Here is a 12,993-nt window from a genome sequence, read left to right on the forward strand (position 1 = left end):
AGTGTCAATCCCATGTTTACACCACAGGAACTAAGCTACTGGGTTTCTATAAGGTACAGAGGGTTTATTTTTGGTGGCATTTTGAGACAGAATTCCCTAACTGTGAGGGCAATCTGAAAACTATATTTAAACCTGTGAGCTCCATTGACCCAAGCCTCAAAATTTTTAAAAAAGGAACCTAGGTGGGATACCCACATTGTTCACACTGGAGAACTTGGATTCAGATAGGTCATAGGTCACCCCACTTCAGGGGGAGCCCTCAGCACCCCCTCCTATATGTAGTTATGGATTATTTTAAAGTCATTACTATATTGAGTTGGAGCTAAGGTCTCCGCCCTCAGCTTTTTCTTGTATTTTACTTTCATTTCCCTATTCAGTATAGTTTGGTTTGTTCTTCAATTAACAGGTTGTGATTTGGGCTTACAAAAGTGAGTAGAATCTGACTTGTTTAAAAGTGAGGAACTATACCTTCCTAGCTTGAGTATGCAGCATTCCCATCAACCTCTGAGGATGACTCCCTTGCAGCTTCTCCTATCCCTTAGTCACACAGGCCTTTTAAGAATTAGTCAGCATCCAGTAGGGGTGGAGCCACTGGAAGACTCTGCCAGGCCTAGTTGACTCCAGCCCTTTGCTGAGACAATATCTTTCTCCAGCTCAGTTTCCTGAGCACACTGATTACATGAACTCACCAAGACTAAGGCAGTAGTACAGGGGTGAGCAACTTTGGGCCTTCCAAATGTTTTGGCCTACAACACTCCTAGCCAGCATGGCTAGGTCTGATGGGAGCTGTAGGCCAAAACAACTGGAGGGCTGCAAGTTGCCCACCTCTGCAGTAGTAAACTGTCTTGTCTTGACCTATCCTGACTTACAGAGACCTGTCTGACTTTAATCGGATGTACTTGACTGGACTTGACTTACTTCACCCAGATCTCTCTGATGTAATCTGTTTCTTCCTGCATGGGTTTTAGAAAGTGTTTTTAAATTATGCTAATCAGGAGTATTCAGGGATAGCCAGGGCTGGAAGTTTAAATATATATATATTAAAATGTATATCTTGTTTTTCTACAAAGCATGCAATAGACATCAATCTAAAAAAATATTTTTATTACATTTCTTACAGATCAGTGGCATTGCAAGAAAAGCTTACAACGGAGACTGGACAACGGAGACTGGACAAACTCGCAAGACTCTCTTTACATATATTACATTGTTTCAAAAAGGCATATTGTTGTTAATCCATATGCAGTTTGTCACTGGACTGAGCAGCCCATTTCCAGGGCCAAGCGATGCACACACAAGACAGGACATTAGACACAGTACTGCCAAAAGCATAAGTATCTAACCAGGAAATCATAGAATCATAGAACAGTAGGGTTGGAAGGGGCCTAGACGACCCTCAAGTCCAACCCCCTGCTCAATGCAGGAATCCAAGTCAGAGCATCCCTGACAGATGGCTGTCCAGCCTCATCTTGAATGCCTCCAGTGTAGGAGAGCCCACTACCTCCCTGGGTCATTTGTTCCATTGTCATATTACTCTAACTGTCAGGAAGTTTTTCCTGATGTTCAGCCAGAACCTGGCTTCCTGTAACTTGAGCCCATTCTTCCGTGTCCTGCACTCTGGGATGATCGAGAAGAGATCCTGGCCTTCCTCTCTGTGACAACCTTTCAAGTACTTGAAGAGCGCTATCCTATCTCCCCTCAGTCTTCTCTTCTCGAGGCTAAAAATGCCCAGTTCTTTCAGTCTCTCCTCATAGGACTTTGTTTCAAGTCCCCTAATCATCTTTGTTGCCCTCCTCTGAACCCTCTCCAGTTTATCTGCATCCAAATGTCAAGCGGGTGACTGGATTATTACAGTGCCTTAGTTTTTAGCACAGATCAACACACAAGGTATGCTTATGACCACTAAACAGAGTTGTTCTAGATATTTTTTTTAATGAAGTGTTTTAGAGTAAGAACACTCCTCATCACATATATGTGTACTTAACAATGATCAGATTAAAGAACTCTTAATTCCTTCCTACAGGCTGTTAATTTAGAGCTCTTTAGATCTGAGTACAAACTATACTTAATAGTATCAGTCTGTAGTGGAATAGCAATTGCGGTATATGTGTAGCTTTATTTTCAGAGCCTTCCCCAACCTGGTGCCCTCCAGATATTTTAGACTACAACTCCCATCAGCACCAGTCAGCATGGCCAGGGATAATGTGACTTGTAATCAAAACCATCTGAAGGACACAAGGTTGGGGAAGGCTGACAGAATACCGGAGCAAGAGCAAACCATCTCATGGTCTTCTAACATGCATCATCCATTTATTCTGGAATAGCTGTTCAGACGTTCATGTAAATTCACAGTACCAGTGTCAAGGCACTTCCATGCGGAATGTGGTTTTGGAGCTCAGGTGTGCTTATTCCAGCTACCTAAGACTTGCTGGCCACATGGTGCCTATACACAGGTTACTCCAGGGTCTCCCCTGTCTGCTCAGTATATTTATGGAAGTAGGATGAAATAGTGCCTTCTTCCTTGGTGGTGACGTGCTCCTCAAGCTGTATATTAAAGCATGAACTGGAAGCAGGTCTAGGGGAAAGGCCATGTCACTCAGTGGTAGAGCACATGCTTAGCATGCAAAAGGTCCCAAGTTGGGGAAGGCTCGTGTAGACAATACCAAATGAGGTAGATCAGAGGTCTGACTCAGTTTAAGGTAGCTTCCTTATGTTTCATGTGGACACATCCTAGTAGATGAATGGATGAGCGAAGGGAGGATTCAGATATCTATTCTATTTTTCTTCAGCAATCATTGATCGGCAGCAAGCAAGTAGGGGCGGGGAGTCAACTGGAACTCTGTTTCCTGAAGCGATCCACTGCGCGTTGCGCTCTTCAGCCAGCACTTGTTAGACAAAATAGGGCTTTGTTTTGTTTTCTGAGGGGGGTCCAGTGACTGGAGTCTACCAGTCACTGGACCCCCTCAGTTAAATGAGTTCTCTTTCATTCCCAATGTTTGGTGGCAAAAGCTAACATTCTTGGGGGTGGGTGGGGGGGCTGGTTGCCTGAATCTACACAAGTATTATTTTGTCACAGTGTCAGGTGAAGTGGAAGGTTTATGTAGGCCCTGAAGACAGAATGATGGACCTTGACTGGTGAGCTGTGGGGCACTAAGAGAATTGGCACAGCATGTTGGATCTCTAGGGAAGAGCTGTCTGGTTGCTTCACCATATACCCAGATCAGAGCTTACCAGTGGGGGCTGGTAGCTCCGATGTCAGTGGGGCTGTAAATCTGCTCTGAGTTTCAGTCAGAACCAGCCAGAACTCTAAAGGAGCTATCCAAAGTTCTGAACTCTACCCCCCAAATAGGTTTGGCAGCTTGGATAGCTCCTTTAGAGTTCTGAACCAAAGGTTCCACAATGGGTTGAGTAACGCACTAGCCCAAGTGACCAGCTCAGGTCTGTTTTCGGGAGTTGAACTTAGCAGCGCCAGCTCAAGTGTCAAGGAAAAGCTTATCAGTATGACTGAGCTGCCTGATAAAGATTGCTATTGTGGTGTAATGGTTAAAATGCTAGCTGTGAACCCCCCTGGGTGACATCGTGCCAAGCATTATCTCTCAGCCTGGCCTACTGCACAGAGCCATAGTGTGGATAACATGCCATTAGATATTTTTAGACTCTGGATTTAATGGAAGGGGGATGTCTTTAGATGGTAATGTGCATTACTTCACTTAGGATGCAATCCTATGCATGTTTAGACAGAGAAAAGGCCTTCAACTCCCAGCATGCCCCAGCCAACGTTGCTAGCTGGGACATGCTGGGAGTTATAGGCCTTTTCTCTGTCTAAACATGCATAGGATTACGCCCTTACTTCAAAAATCAGTAATCGGCATTTGTGGGCCCTCGGACTCATTCTGTTGCATTTGCCCTGACATCTGCCCCCATGCCCTGTGCTGATGGTACCACTGACAACACAGTGGGTGGGGGCGGGAGGGGTGGGGGGAGGCAGAAAAGAACCTTGTAGGCTTGAACAAATTGGAGGAAAGAGGGGATTTTTAAACTATTGTAACAACAACCTTCTTTATTTGCTGTTTGTTTCTTTTTAAGTGTTACTATTCTTAAATAGTATAGTTTAATAACACAGCACTACTATTCTTTCACACACAAGAACAAGATTTTTTAAAAAACAATCAAAAGCATTATTAAAACCAATTCCTTTGTGAAAATGTTTGCTTTAAAGGTACCTGTTTTGGAAACAAAGCATACGTCTGTGTCTGATCAAAGCAACTAGCCAGAGCAAAAGACATCTGGAGGTTGAGGAAACACTTATTAATGTTGACAAATGAAAACGGTTGTTTTTCCCCAAAGGGATCTGGATGCTGGATCTGAAATTCTTGCTCCTTTGCCATACTTATTATGTATAATAAGCAGCCTATGTGATGAGAACCTTAAGCTCACATCAAGAAGTAATGACATTTCTCATTCTTTTTGTCCTTCAATCTCAACATGCTTCACAAAGAAAATTGCTCCCTTTGCTTCAGAACAGAACGTTAAAAACTTGCGCATAGTTGCAATATCATGGCTAAGATATGAAAGGGAGCCTTGTTCAGCCTGGGGGCCAAATTCCATTCTGGAGAAGGTCTTGGAGGTTGCATTCCAGTGGTGGGTGGGGCCAAAGGCAAAAAGGGGCAGGGCCAGAACCACCAAAAGTACTAGCATATTTTAGCTTAAAGCTATTATTGCCAGTCAGTAAGCCTGAGGAGAGGAATTTCAACAGTTTTAGAATGGGGGGAAACTGCACAAAAGCCAGGAAACTACCAAATTGGCAAGGGAAAGGGTATGGCCCGGAGAAGGGGGTGTGGCCATCTGGGGAATCACAGAGGGACCCCAGGTGGGCCAAATTTGGTCTGTGGGCCTGAGGTTCCCCACCCCTCAGCTAAGAGCTAGCGCTGGGCGAACCATGGTCCCTGGTTCAGACTTTGTCTCTGCTGTGAACGTGCTATGCGGCCTTACGCACGCAAGCCGCTGTCTTTCAGCCTGAATGGTCTGACATAGCACAAAGCAGCTTCTTCTCTGTTTTGTAGCTGAAACGTGGAGGGTGTAGAGCAGGGACGGGCTCATGTGGCCCTCCAGACATTGCTGGGCTGTGAATTCCATCATCCCTCACCATTGGCTATGCTGGCTACAGCTGATGGGAGTTCCTGTCCAATAACATCTGAAGGACAATGTATCCCCCTTAGTGGCTATAGCTCTGTGGTAGAGCACCTGCTTTGCATGCAAAAGGTTCCTGGTTCAATCTCTCGCATTTCCAGGTAGGGTTGGAAAAAAACCTGCCTGAAACCCTGAAGAGCTGTTGCTGCCAGTTAGTATCAACAGTACTGGACTAGATGGACCAAGGGTCTGACTTGGTATAAGGCAACTTCCTATGTTCACTGGGATGGATAGGGGGTGCTTAACTGTTTCCCCCTTGAAACTCCCCCAGACACCTCTACCCCACCACCATCACCAGGGTTCCAGAACTTGCATCTACTTTAAACAAAAACTTTTTGTGTATCTGCAATTTTTTTTTTTTTTAGAAATTGTAATACAAATGAAGAAATAAACAGCTTCATTTCCTGTCTTTTCTTTTCAAACATGGGTCTAGAGGGCAGCTGGGAGCAACAATAGGGGAAAATTCTAAGGGGGGAAGCAGCCAGCAGGGTAAGGATTAAATTACAGCACTTCTGAGGTGGGGAGTCATAATGGGGCAGGGGGAGCATTCAAATGCGATTTCCCCATGTGCAGACTGAAGAGGTACAGTCCAGCAAAAACTGCAACCCATGACATTTCTGGTGCTTCTTGTTTGGTGTTGGCAAAATGTTCCTGAGGGTTCTTTGCTTAAGAGAGGTTTCTGACATCAGATTTTCAAAGTTTGACATGACTTGCCCAAATGACTCCAGTGTATGTAAGGATGTGCATGCAAATGTCTTGACTGAATGAATAATATATGTCTGATTAGCCCTCAGCTAAATCTGTAAATTCCAGAGCCGATTCTGGGTATGTTGCTGTGCAGTGATCAGGAGCCAGTCATGTATATAGATAGGAAATATTCCAACCATGTTAAGCACTTGTAAATCCCATTGATTTGGTGGGAGGGGGTGGATTAAACATGTGTAACCAATGCAGTTTATTTATTTACTTACTTAGGTCGCAATCCTCTATAGCCTTAGCTGGGTATAGGTCCCATTGAACTCAGTAAGTCCAACTAAAGAGGGTACAGGACTGCAGTCTAAATAAGTAAAGAAATAAATTCAGTTGATTACCCATGCATGATCTCCTCCATCCTGGCAAATCAGTTGAGTTCAGTGGCTTTCTTATACCTCTCTACTCAAAAGTAAGTTCCACTAAGTTCAATGGGGCATACTCCCAGGTAAGTGGGTATAGGATTGCAGCCTTGCTTCCTTATTTGAGTGAAGTATTCCTTATATTCCACCCTTTAACAAGTACTCAGAATCAAAATGGCAATGTTTAAAAGTGTTTGATTGTGGATGGATCACACCCACATTTCTTTATTGCATTTACCCCTACAGGCTGCTTCCAATGAGCAAAATTAAGTTGTTGTACTTTCTTAAACTGTACTATCTTTTACACAAATAAGTGCACAGAGAGAGAGCTGTAGAATGTTATGCTCCATCGCCAAGCCCACTGTGGTTGTGGGAATAGAATTGCCTGGGGCAGAAAAGGGGAAGCTGATCGATGGGAAATGGAGAATCAGTTGGAGACTGGAACAGTTATGGTTATGCTGTTTTATTGTGACAGCTCACTCTATATCATTTTTTTTTAAGTTGGCTCAAAAAGAAGTGATAAATTGTGTAGGGCTTCAAAGAAATGATGAAATGTATTATACAAGCACAGCACACACAAAAATATCCTCTAATTAATTAATTAATTAATTAAAAGAACCAGTCAGTGCAGGCTGGTGGCTCCAATATTAGTGGGGTGGTAAATGCACTCCAGGTTTCAGCCAGAACTGAAGCACCTTGGATAGCTCCTTTAGAGTTCTGACTGGTTCTGATTGAAACTTGGAGCGGATTCACCACCCCAATGATATTGGAGGCACCAGCCTCCACTGATTATATGTGGTGATGCTGTGAGAAAGGTGTTAAGTCTGGCTACCAGAGTGCCCAGTTTAAGACCTTTGCTGTCTTATAGTCAGTCAGCAAAACATCTTGGTTGAGCACCTCAACATTGCTTTCCCTTGTTTCTGGGATGGATCAATGCCTGTTTAACTACTTAGCATAAAGTGGGGATGAGCAGACTTTAGGCTTCTGGGATATACTTTTTTTTAACAAGATCGCTGAGATCCACTAACTGGAGCCACATATTTGCATAGTGGCTCAGTGGGGCAGGTATACACTTGGAATTAAAGAAGTTTGAACTGTGGTGTTGGAGAAGACTCTTACAAGTCCCCTGGACTGCAAGGAGGTCAAATCAGTCCATCCTAAAGGAAATCAACCCTGACTGCTCATTGGAAGGACAGATACCGAAACTCAAATATTTTGGCCACCTAATGCGAAGAGAAAAGTCACTGGAAAAGACCCTGATGCTGGGAAAGACTGAAGGCAAAAGGAGAAGGGGACGGCAGAGGATGAGATGGCTAGATAGCATCACGGATGCAATGAATATGAACTTGAGCACGCTCCGGGAGAGAGCGCAGGACAGGAAGGCCTGGCGTGCTATGGTCCATGGGGTCATGAAGAGTCGGACACGACTGAACGACTGAACAACAACAAAAGGTACCCCTGAGCACATTCTTGGCTTGGGACACTGATTTCATTCCCAGAACTGAGCTCTCTCTCAACCTTTTCACAAAAAAATACTGCCCTGATTTCCCTCCCCATAGAGTTTCTTTTGTTTCAGCAAGCAGAGAGAGAGAATGTTAGCTGTTGCTATTGTTAAACAGTTGGAAGTCAGAAACCCTTGGTGATCTTCGGCAAGTCACTCACAGACCTACCAGTAGATCCCAAACTACCTTTTGCCCACCCCAGGAATAAAGCTCTGTTCATAATATGTGTGGATTTGGAGAACATATACACATGCCCCAAACCAACTGAATGTAATCTTTCATTGTGTATCCACATCCCATTAGAGCTGGGCTCTCCAACATGGTGCCCGTGGGGGAAAAAATGTTCCCACAGACAGCTCTCTGGGCACCTGTCAGGCTCCTTGACCCTTCTGAATTATATTTTATTCCTCAAGATTTTATTTTATTTTTTTACTCAGAGCCTGGCATGCTCCAAGGTGAAGTTCTGCCCTCCAGCACCATCTTAATTTGGGTTCAAAAGAGTGGTTTTGTGTTTTGGAGCTCAGACCCAACCTCTGCCTTATACTTAAGCTCTTTGACAAGTTACTTTTCTTTTAGTCTCACCAGTTTGCCTTCTGGGAAATGAATGTTTTGCGACTGGCCATGCCTGCCATGGTAGCCATTTTATGAATGGGCAAGCATCTCCCTCCATGGCAGCCATTTTGTGAGAACACCCACAACACTCTATCAAAATTCCAAATGTGGGCAACAACCCAAAATGTTTTTGGGGGGGCTTCACTAGAGAGTATAACATTGGTCCCAGGTCCTAGCAGCTCTGTTGTCAAGTCTCTCAAAAGAAGCAAACTACTACACAACAACATGACAGAAGTTGTTCTTTCTAACCTGCAGTGGTTCGAACCAGCTTACTTCCAGCATTTCTGGAGAGAATTGTGAGGTTGGATCTTTAATTTCTTGGGGCACAAGAGTTTAATGAAAGCTCTCCTGAAGCTGTAGTGACAGAGTGGGTAAAGAACTGGATTGATAGCAGAATTGACCCATAGAAGCCAGAAGGACGTCTCATACCAGTACTCAGGGATACAGTGACTGTGACAAGCAGCTCGGATAATCATGAGAAGTGTGTATGGAGCCCAACAAAGGCCAAAAATGCCCACAATAACTGCCAGAGATTTGGCTACTTTTTTGTCCCTGGTGAGCCTAAAACGTGTCATGTTTTGGGAGGCCATCTTCATTGGTTTCTCTAAAGAGTGAGTGGACTCTTTATAGCTCCTTTTGCTAGAAGTCTTCAGTTTGCTGTTAAAAGGCCCAGTGCTCTCTGTGTTAGCACCCTGCAAATATTTTACATTCGTACTGTCTTTGGTGCTTTCCTCTTTGGCATCCCACTTTGGAACATCCAGGGTTTCTGCTGGATCTCTCTGCTCCCACTTACAGCATTTCATGGAGACCTTGGATTCTGGACTCATTTCTATCTCTTCCATGAAGTTCTGGCTCTGGGGCTCATGAAGTACATCCAAGCGGACCTTGGTGCGTTTCTGGATGTTCAGGTAAATGCTCAAGTTGAAAAACATCACACTGATGAAAGGGGTGAAGAACTCAATTGTGGAAGCCGTAATGAGAAAATACCAGTTGTAGAAAAATTCAGCATAGCATTCCCCATCCGGTATGATGCTTCGACCAGATACATATTCCCAGCTGATAATTGCAGGTCCATATAGCAAGAAGGCTAAGACCCAAACCATCACCATCTTGAACACGGCTTGCTTGGTGTCCCCTTGCTGAGCTCTATATGAGACCTGCAAAGGGGAAACATGGAGGTACTTTCATTAGATATTAACAAAGCACATCCACCAGGAGAATCCCAAAGACATAAAATCCAAAGATAAAGCATTGATTATTCAGTCAAACACCATTCCCGCCACCTGTGGCCTCCTGTATTGTCTTTTCACCACACTCTCAAACTTACCTGATCCCTATGCTATCCCCCGCTCTCAACCTCTAGCTGTCCTGTTCTAATCTAGAGGAACATCCTAGGACTCAACTGAAATGGACTTTGGACCCAGTTCAGTGCAAAGTGCTTTTTCTGATCCACTCTGCTGCATTCACCAGGAAAAAGCAAGCCAGGCTTTATAAATGCCTAAGGAATTATGCAGTCAGCCTGCTTATTCATATTACCTTCTTATAGTCGGGGACCTATGGCCAAGACACAGCAACTTGCCCAAAGCTACATGTAGGAACATAGGCTTATTCTCGATGTTTGGAGGATGAAGACATGGACTCTGAGAAGCAGATTTATTATATTTATTTTATTTCCACCAAAAATGGCACTCAGGGTGGCTAACAATAAGAAAATACAGGTTAAAAACAAAACCTCAATTAAAACATAACATAAAAACAGTTCCATTAAAAAAAAGCAATTATGAAATTTATATCCCAGCTTTCCACTACAAACAGTGGTCAAGGTGGCTAACAACAATAAAATATAAGATAAAGTACAACACTGGAACATAGGAAACTACCTCATATGGTCTGACTATTGATTCATCTAGCCTAGCACGGACAACACTGACTGGTAGTGGCTTTCCAGGGTTTCAGGCAAGATCTAGCCTTAACTGGAGTTGCCTGGGATTGAATCTGGTACTTTCTGCAGGGAAAGCATGTGCTCCACCACTGAGCTATGGCCCTTTCCCTTCCCCTACAAATTATAATTAAAACATAAAAGCAAATCAATAAAAAAACTCATGAATAAAAAAGAAATAAACAGTACCCACAAGTTAAACCTTATTCCAGGTTATTTATTGGAGTGGGGCAGGGTATTGCCCTCAGGTCTGACTCGGGTTGACTCCACCTCCCAGAAGACCCAGTACACAAGGAGCGCAGGAGATTATGCTCCCAGCACACTTGGAGTCTGAGGATTCCAGCCCAGAAACCACAGCCAAGCCAAAGTTCCTACAGTGCTGTCATAGAATCATAGAATAGTAGGGTTGGAAGGGGCCTACAAGGCCATTGAGTCCAACCCCCTGCTCAATGCACATAAGTTGCATTCCTCATCTTGAATGCCTCCAGTGTGGGAGAGCCCACTACCTCCCTGTCACTAAATCAGGCAAGGCCCCTTTGACTACAGAAATCTTCCCCTAGCATTGGCAGGACTACCCATCAAGACTGAGCTACAGCCTTCTTTAAGCCTAAGTCTAGAATTCTCTGTAGCTGAAGAAACCTCTGAGCTTGCTATGCTCCTGTGTCAGTGTGCGTCTCCAGCTTTTCATATGGAGCTGTCCAGGGTCCTGCCTAGACCGAAACGTTTGCCTGAATCAAAAGACTCACTTGGATCTGAACTCCTGCTGGATCCCCTGAGCTTGAACCATCATCCAGCTGTGATCACCCCCTGAAACCGAACACTGATACCAAGTCAAAGCATTTGTCCATATAGCCGCTAGATCTTCACCCAACATGGTCAGCTCTGGAGACCAAGAGTGTTGGTTAGAGTGTTGGACTGGGACTTGGGAGATTTGGATTCTAGTTCCCATTCAGTAATGAAACCCAGTGGGTGACCTTGGGCCAGTCACTGACTCTCAGCCTAATCTAACTCACAGGGTTGTTGTTAGAATAAAATGAGGAGGAGGATCATGCCTTGGGCTCCTTGGAGGAAAGGTGGGATAAAAATGTAACAAACAAACAAACAAACAAACTCTGACTAGCAGCAGCCCTCCAAGATCTCCAGAAAAGAGCTTTTCCACCACCTGCCTCCTGATCAACTGGAGATGCCAAGGGTTGAATCTGGGACCTTCTATATGCAAGGCATGCACTCTGCCACTGAACTTTGAGCCCTCCCCTAAAGGTGCAACCCTCTTCTCCCCACTTGCATGAGCTTCTCTGGGAATTAAGCCTCAGACCTTTCACACCCCAAATCATGGCTCCCTAGAGCACAATCATTTTTACACTGGGGACAGAACAGGGATATAAATGCTGGTTCCTACTGTATGTGTCCCATTGGCCCATAACTGGGGTGTTGCATGTCTGGTGACAGACATGAGCAAAGCAAATGGCTTAAAAACAGACTTGCCTATATTCTGCACTGCAGAAATCCCAGGATTTCTGGAGCATGGACTCTGCTCCAAGAATACTCATGTTTTGTACTCAAAAGAAATTATCAACACGTTGCATTTGCATAAAAGCAATGTTAATTGTATCATTGATTTTAAAAGGCTTTCAACCTCCTCTGAACTGTTACATACCATTTATTAACATTTGGCTTTTCATAACTCAGTCAATTACTTCATTAGTTCTTATGCTGAAAAGCATGATGTTTTATGTGTGTGTGCGTGTGTGAGAGTGTATCTCACCTTTTTTCCTCCAGGGAACCCAAGGCAGCTTACATGAGCTTCCTCCTCTCCATTTTATCCTCACAACACCCAGTGAGGTAGGTTAGGCTGGGAGTCAGTGACTGGCCCAAAGTCACCCAGTGAGCTTCATAACTGAGTGACGATTTGAACCCAGATCTCCCAAGTCCCAGTCCAACACTCTAACCACTACACCACACTGGTCATGTACATAAAAGAGTCATGTCTTGGGCCAAGATCACCTTACCACTACATACCCTCCCACATTTCAACAGATGCAAACCTATTTTCAGAATTATTACTCATCACTAACGTCTCTGCTCTGCCGGCTGGCTTCATTGACTCTGCAATGGCCTGACCACCACAGATCTAAAGGCTTCCAGATGGATAGCCATGTTAGTCTATTTAAGCAAAGACAACAGACTTGCAACACCTTAAAGGCTAACACATTTTTTCTGGCATAAGCTTTCATGGACTATAGCCCACTACTACAGATGCAGAAAATCTCCCCCTGTTGAACACACACACATGATGGCTAGAACACTTAGACAGAAAGTTCTCTTTGGCATCAGTGTGAAGTCTTTATCTAAAAGTACTAGTGATGCAGGGGTGATTTTCTTTCCAATCACACTAGGGAAGGAAAAGATAAGCTTCCCTTCCCTGTGCATTGCATTCCAAATAATGATCAGCCCCCCTCCCAGAATTACAATTCATTAGAGTAAAAACAAGGGATGTTGCTGCATGCTATGTATTGAGCAAACATCTTTGGACCCCAGAGAATTCAGTTCTAGAGATACTGAGGATGAGCCATGAAGAATGACACAGCTCTAGCAAATTGTAATGAAGCATCTCCCAAAGGCAAAAAATAGGGATAAT

The 12,993-nt window shown here is 44.1% G+C and overlaps 1 protein-coding gene across 1 annotated transcript in view; it reads right to left on the reverse strand.

Moving 5' to 3' along the window:
• Positions 1 to 8,685: 8,685 nt before the first annotated feature.
• The window catches only part of HRH3 (histamine receptor H3), a 31,938-nt gene continuing 27,630 nt past the window's right edge, over positions 8,686 to 12,993 (reverse strand). The window contains exon 3 of the mRNA XM_084848405.1: positions 8,686 to 9,573. Within this exon, the coding sequence (XP_084704531.1) occupies positions 8,686 to 9,573 (888 nt within the window). The remainder of the gene's footprint in view (positions 9,574 to 12,993) is intronic.

The sequence above is a fragment of the Heloderma suspectum genome, chromosome 4 (assembly GCF_057233095.1).
Source record: "Heloderma suspectum isolate Gila_16-S chromosome 4, 16-S_ref, whole genome shotgun sequence".
NCBI classification, from domain to species: Eukaryota; Metazoa; Chordata; class Lepidosauria; order Squamata; family Helodermatidae; genus Heloderma; species Heloderma suspectum.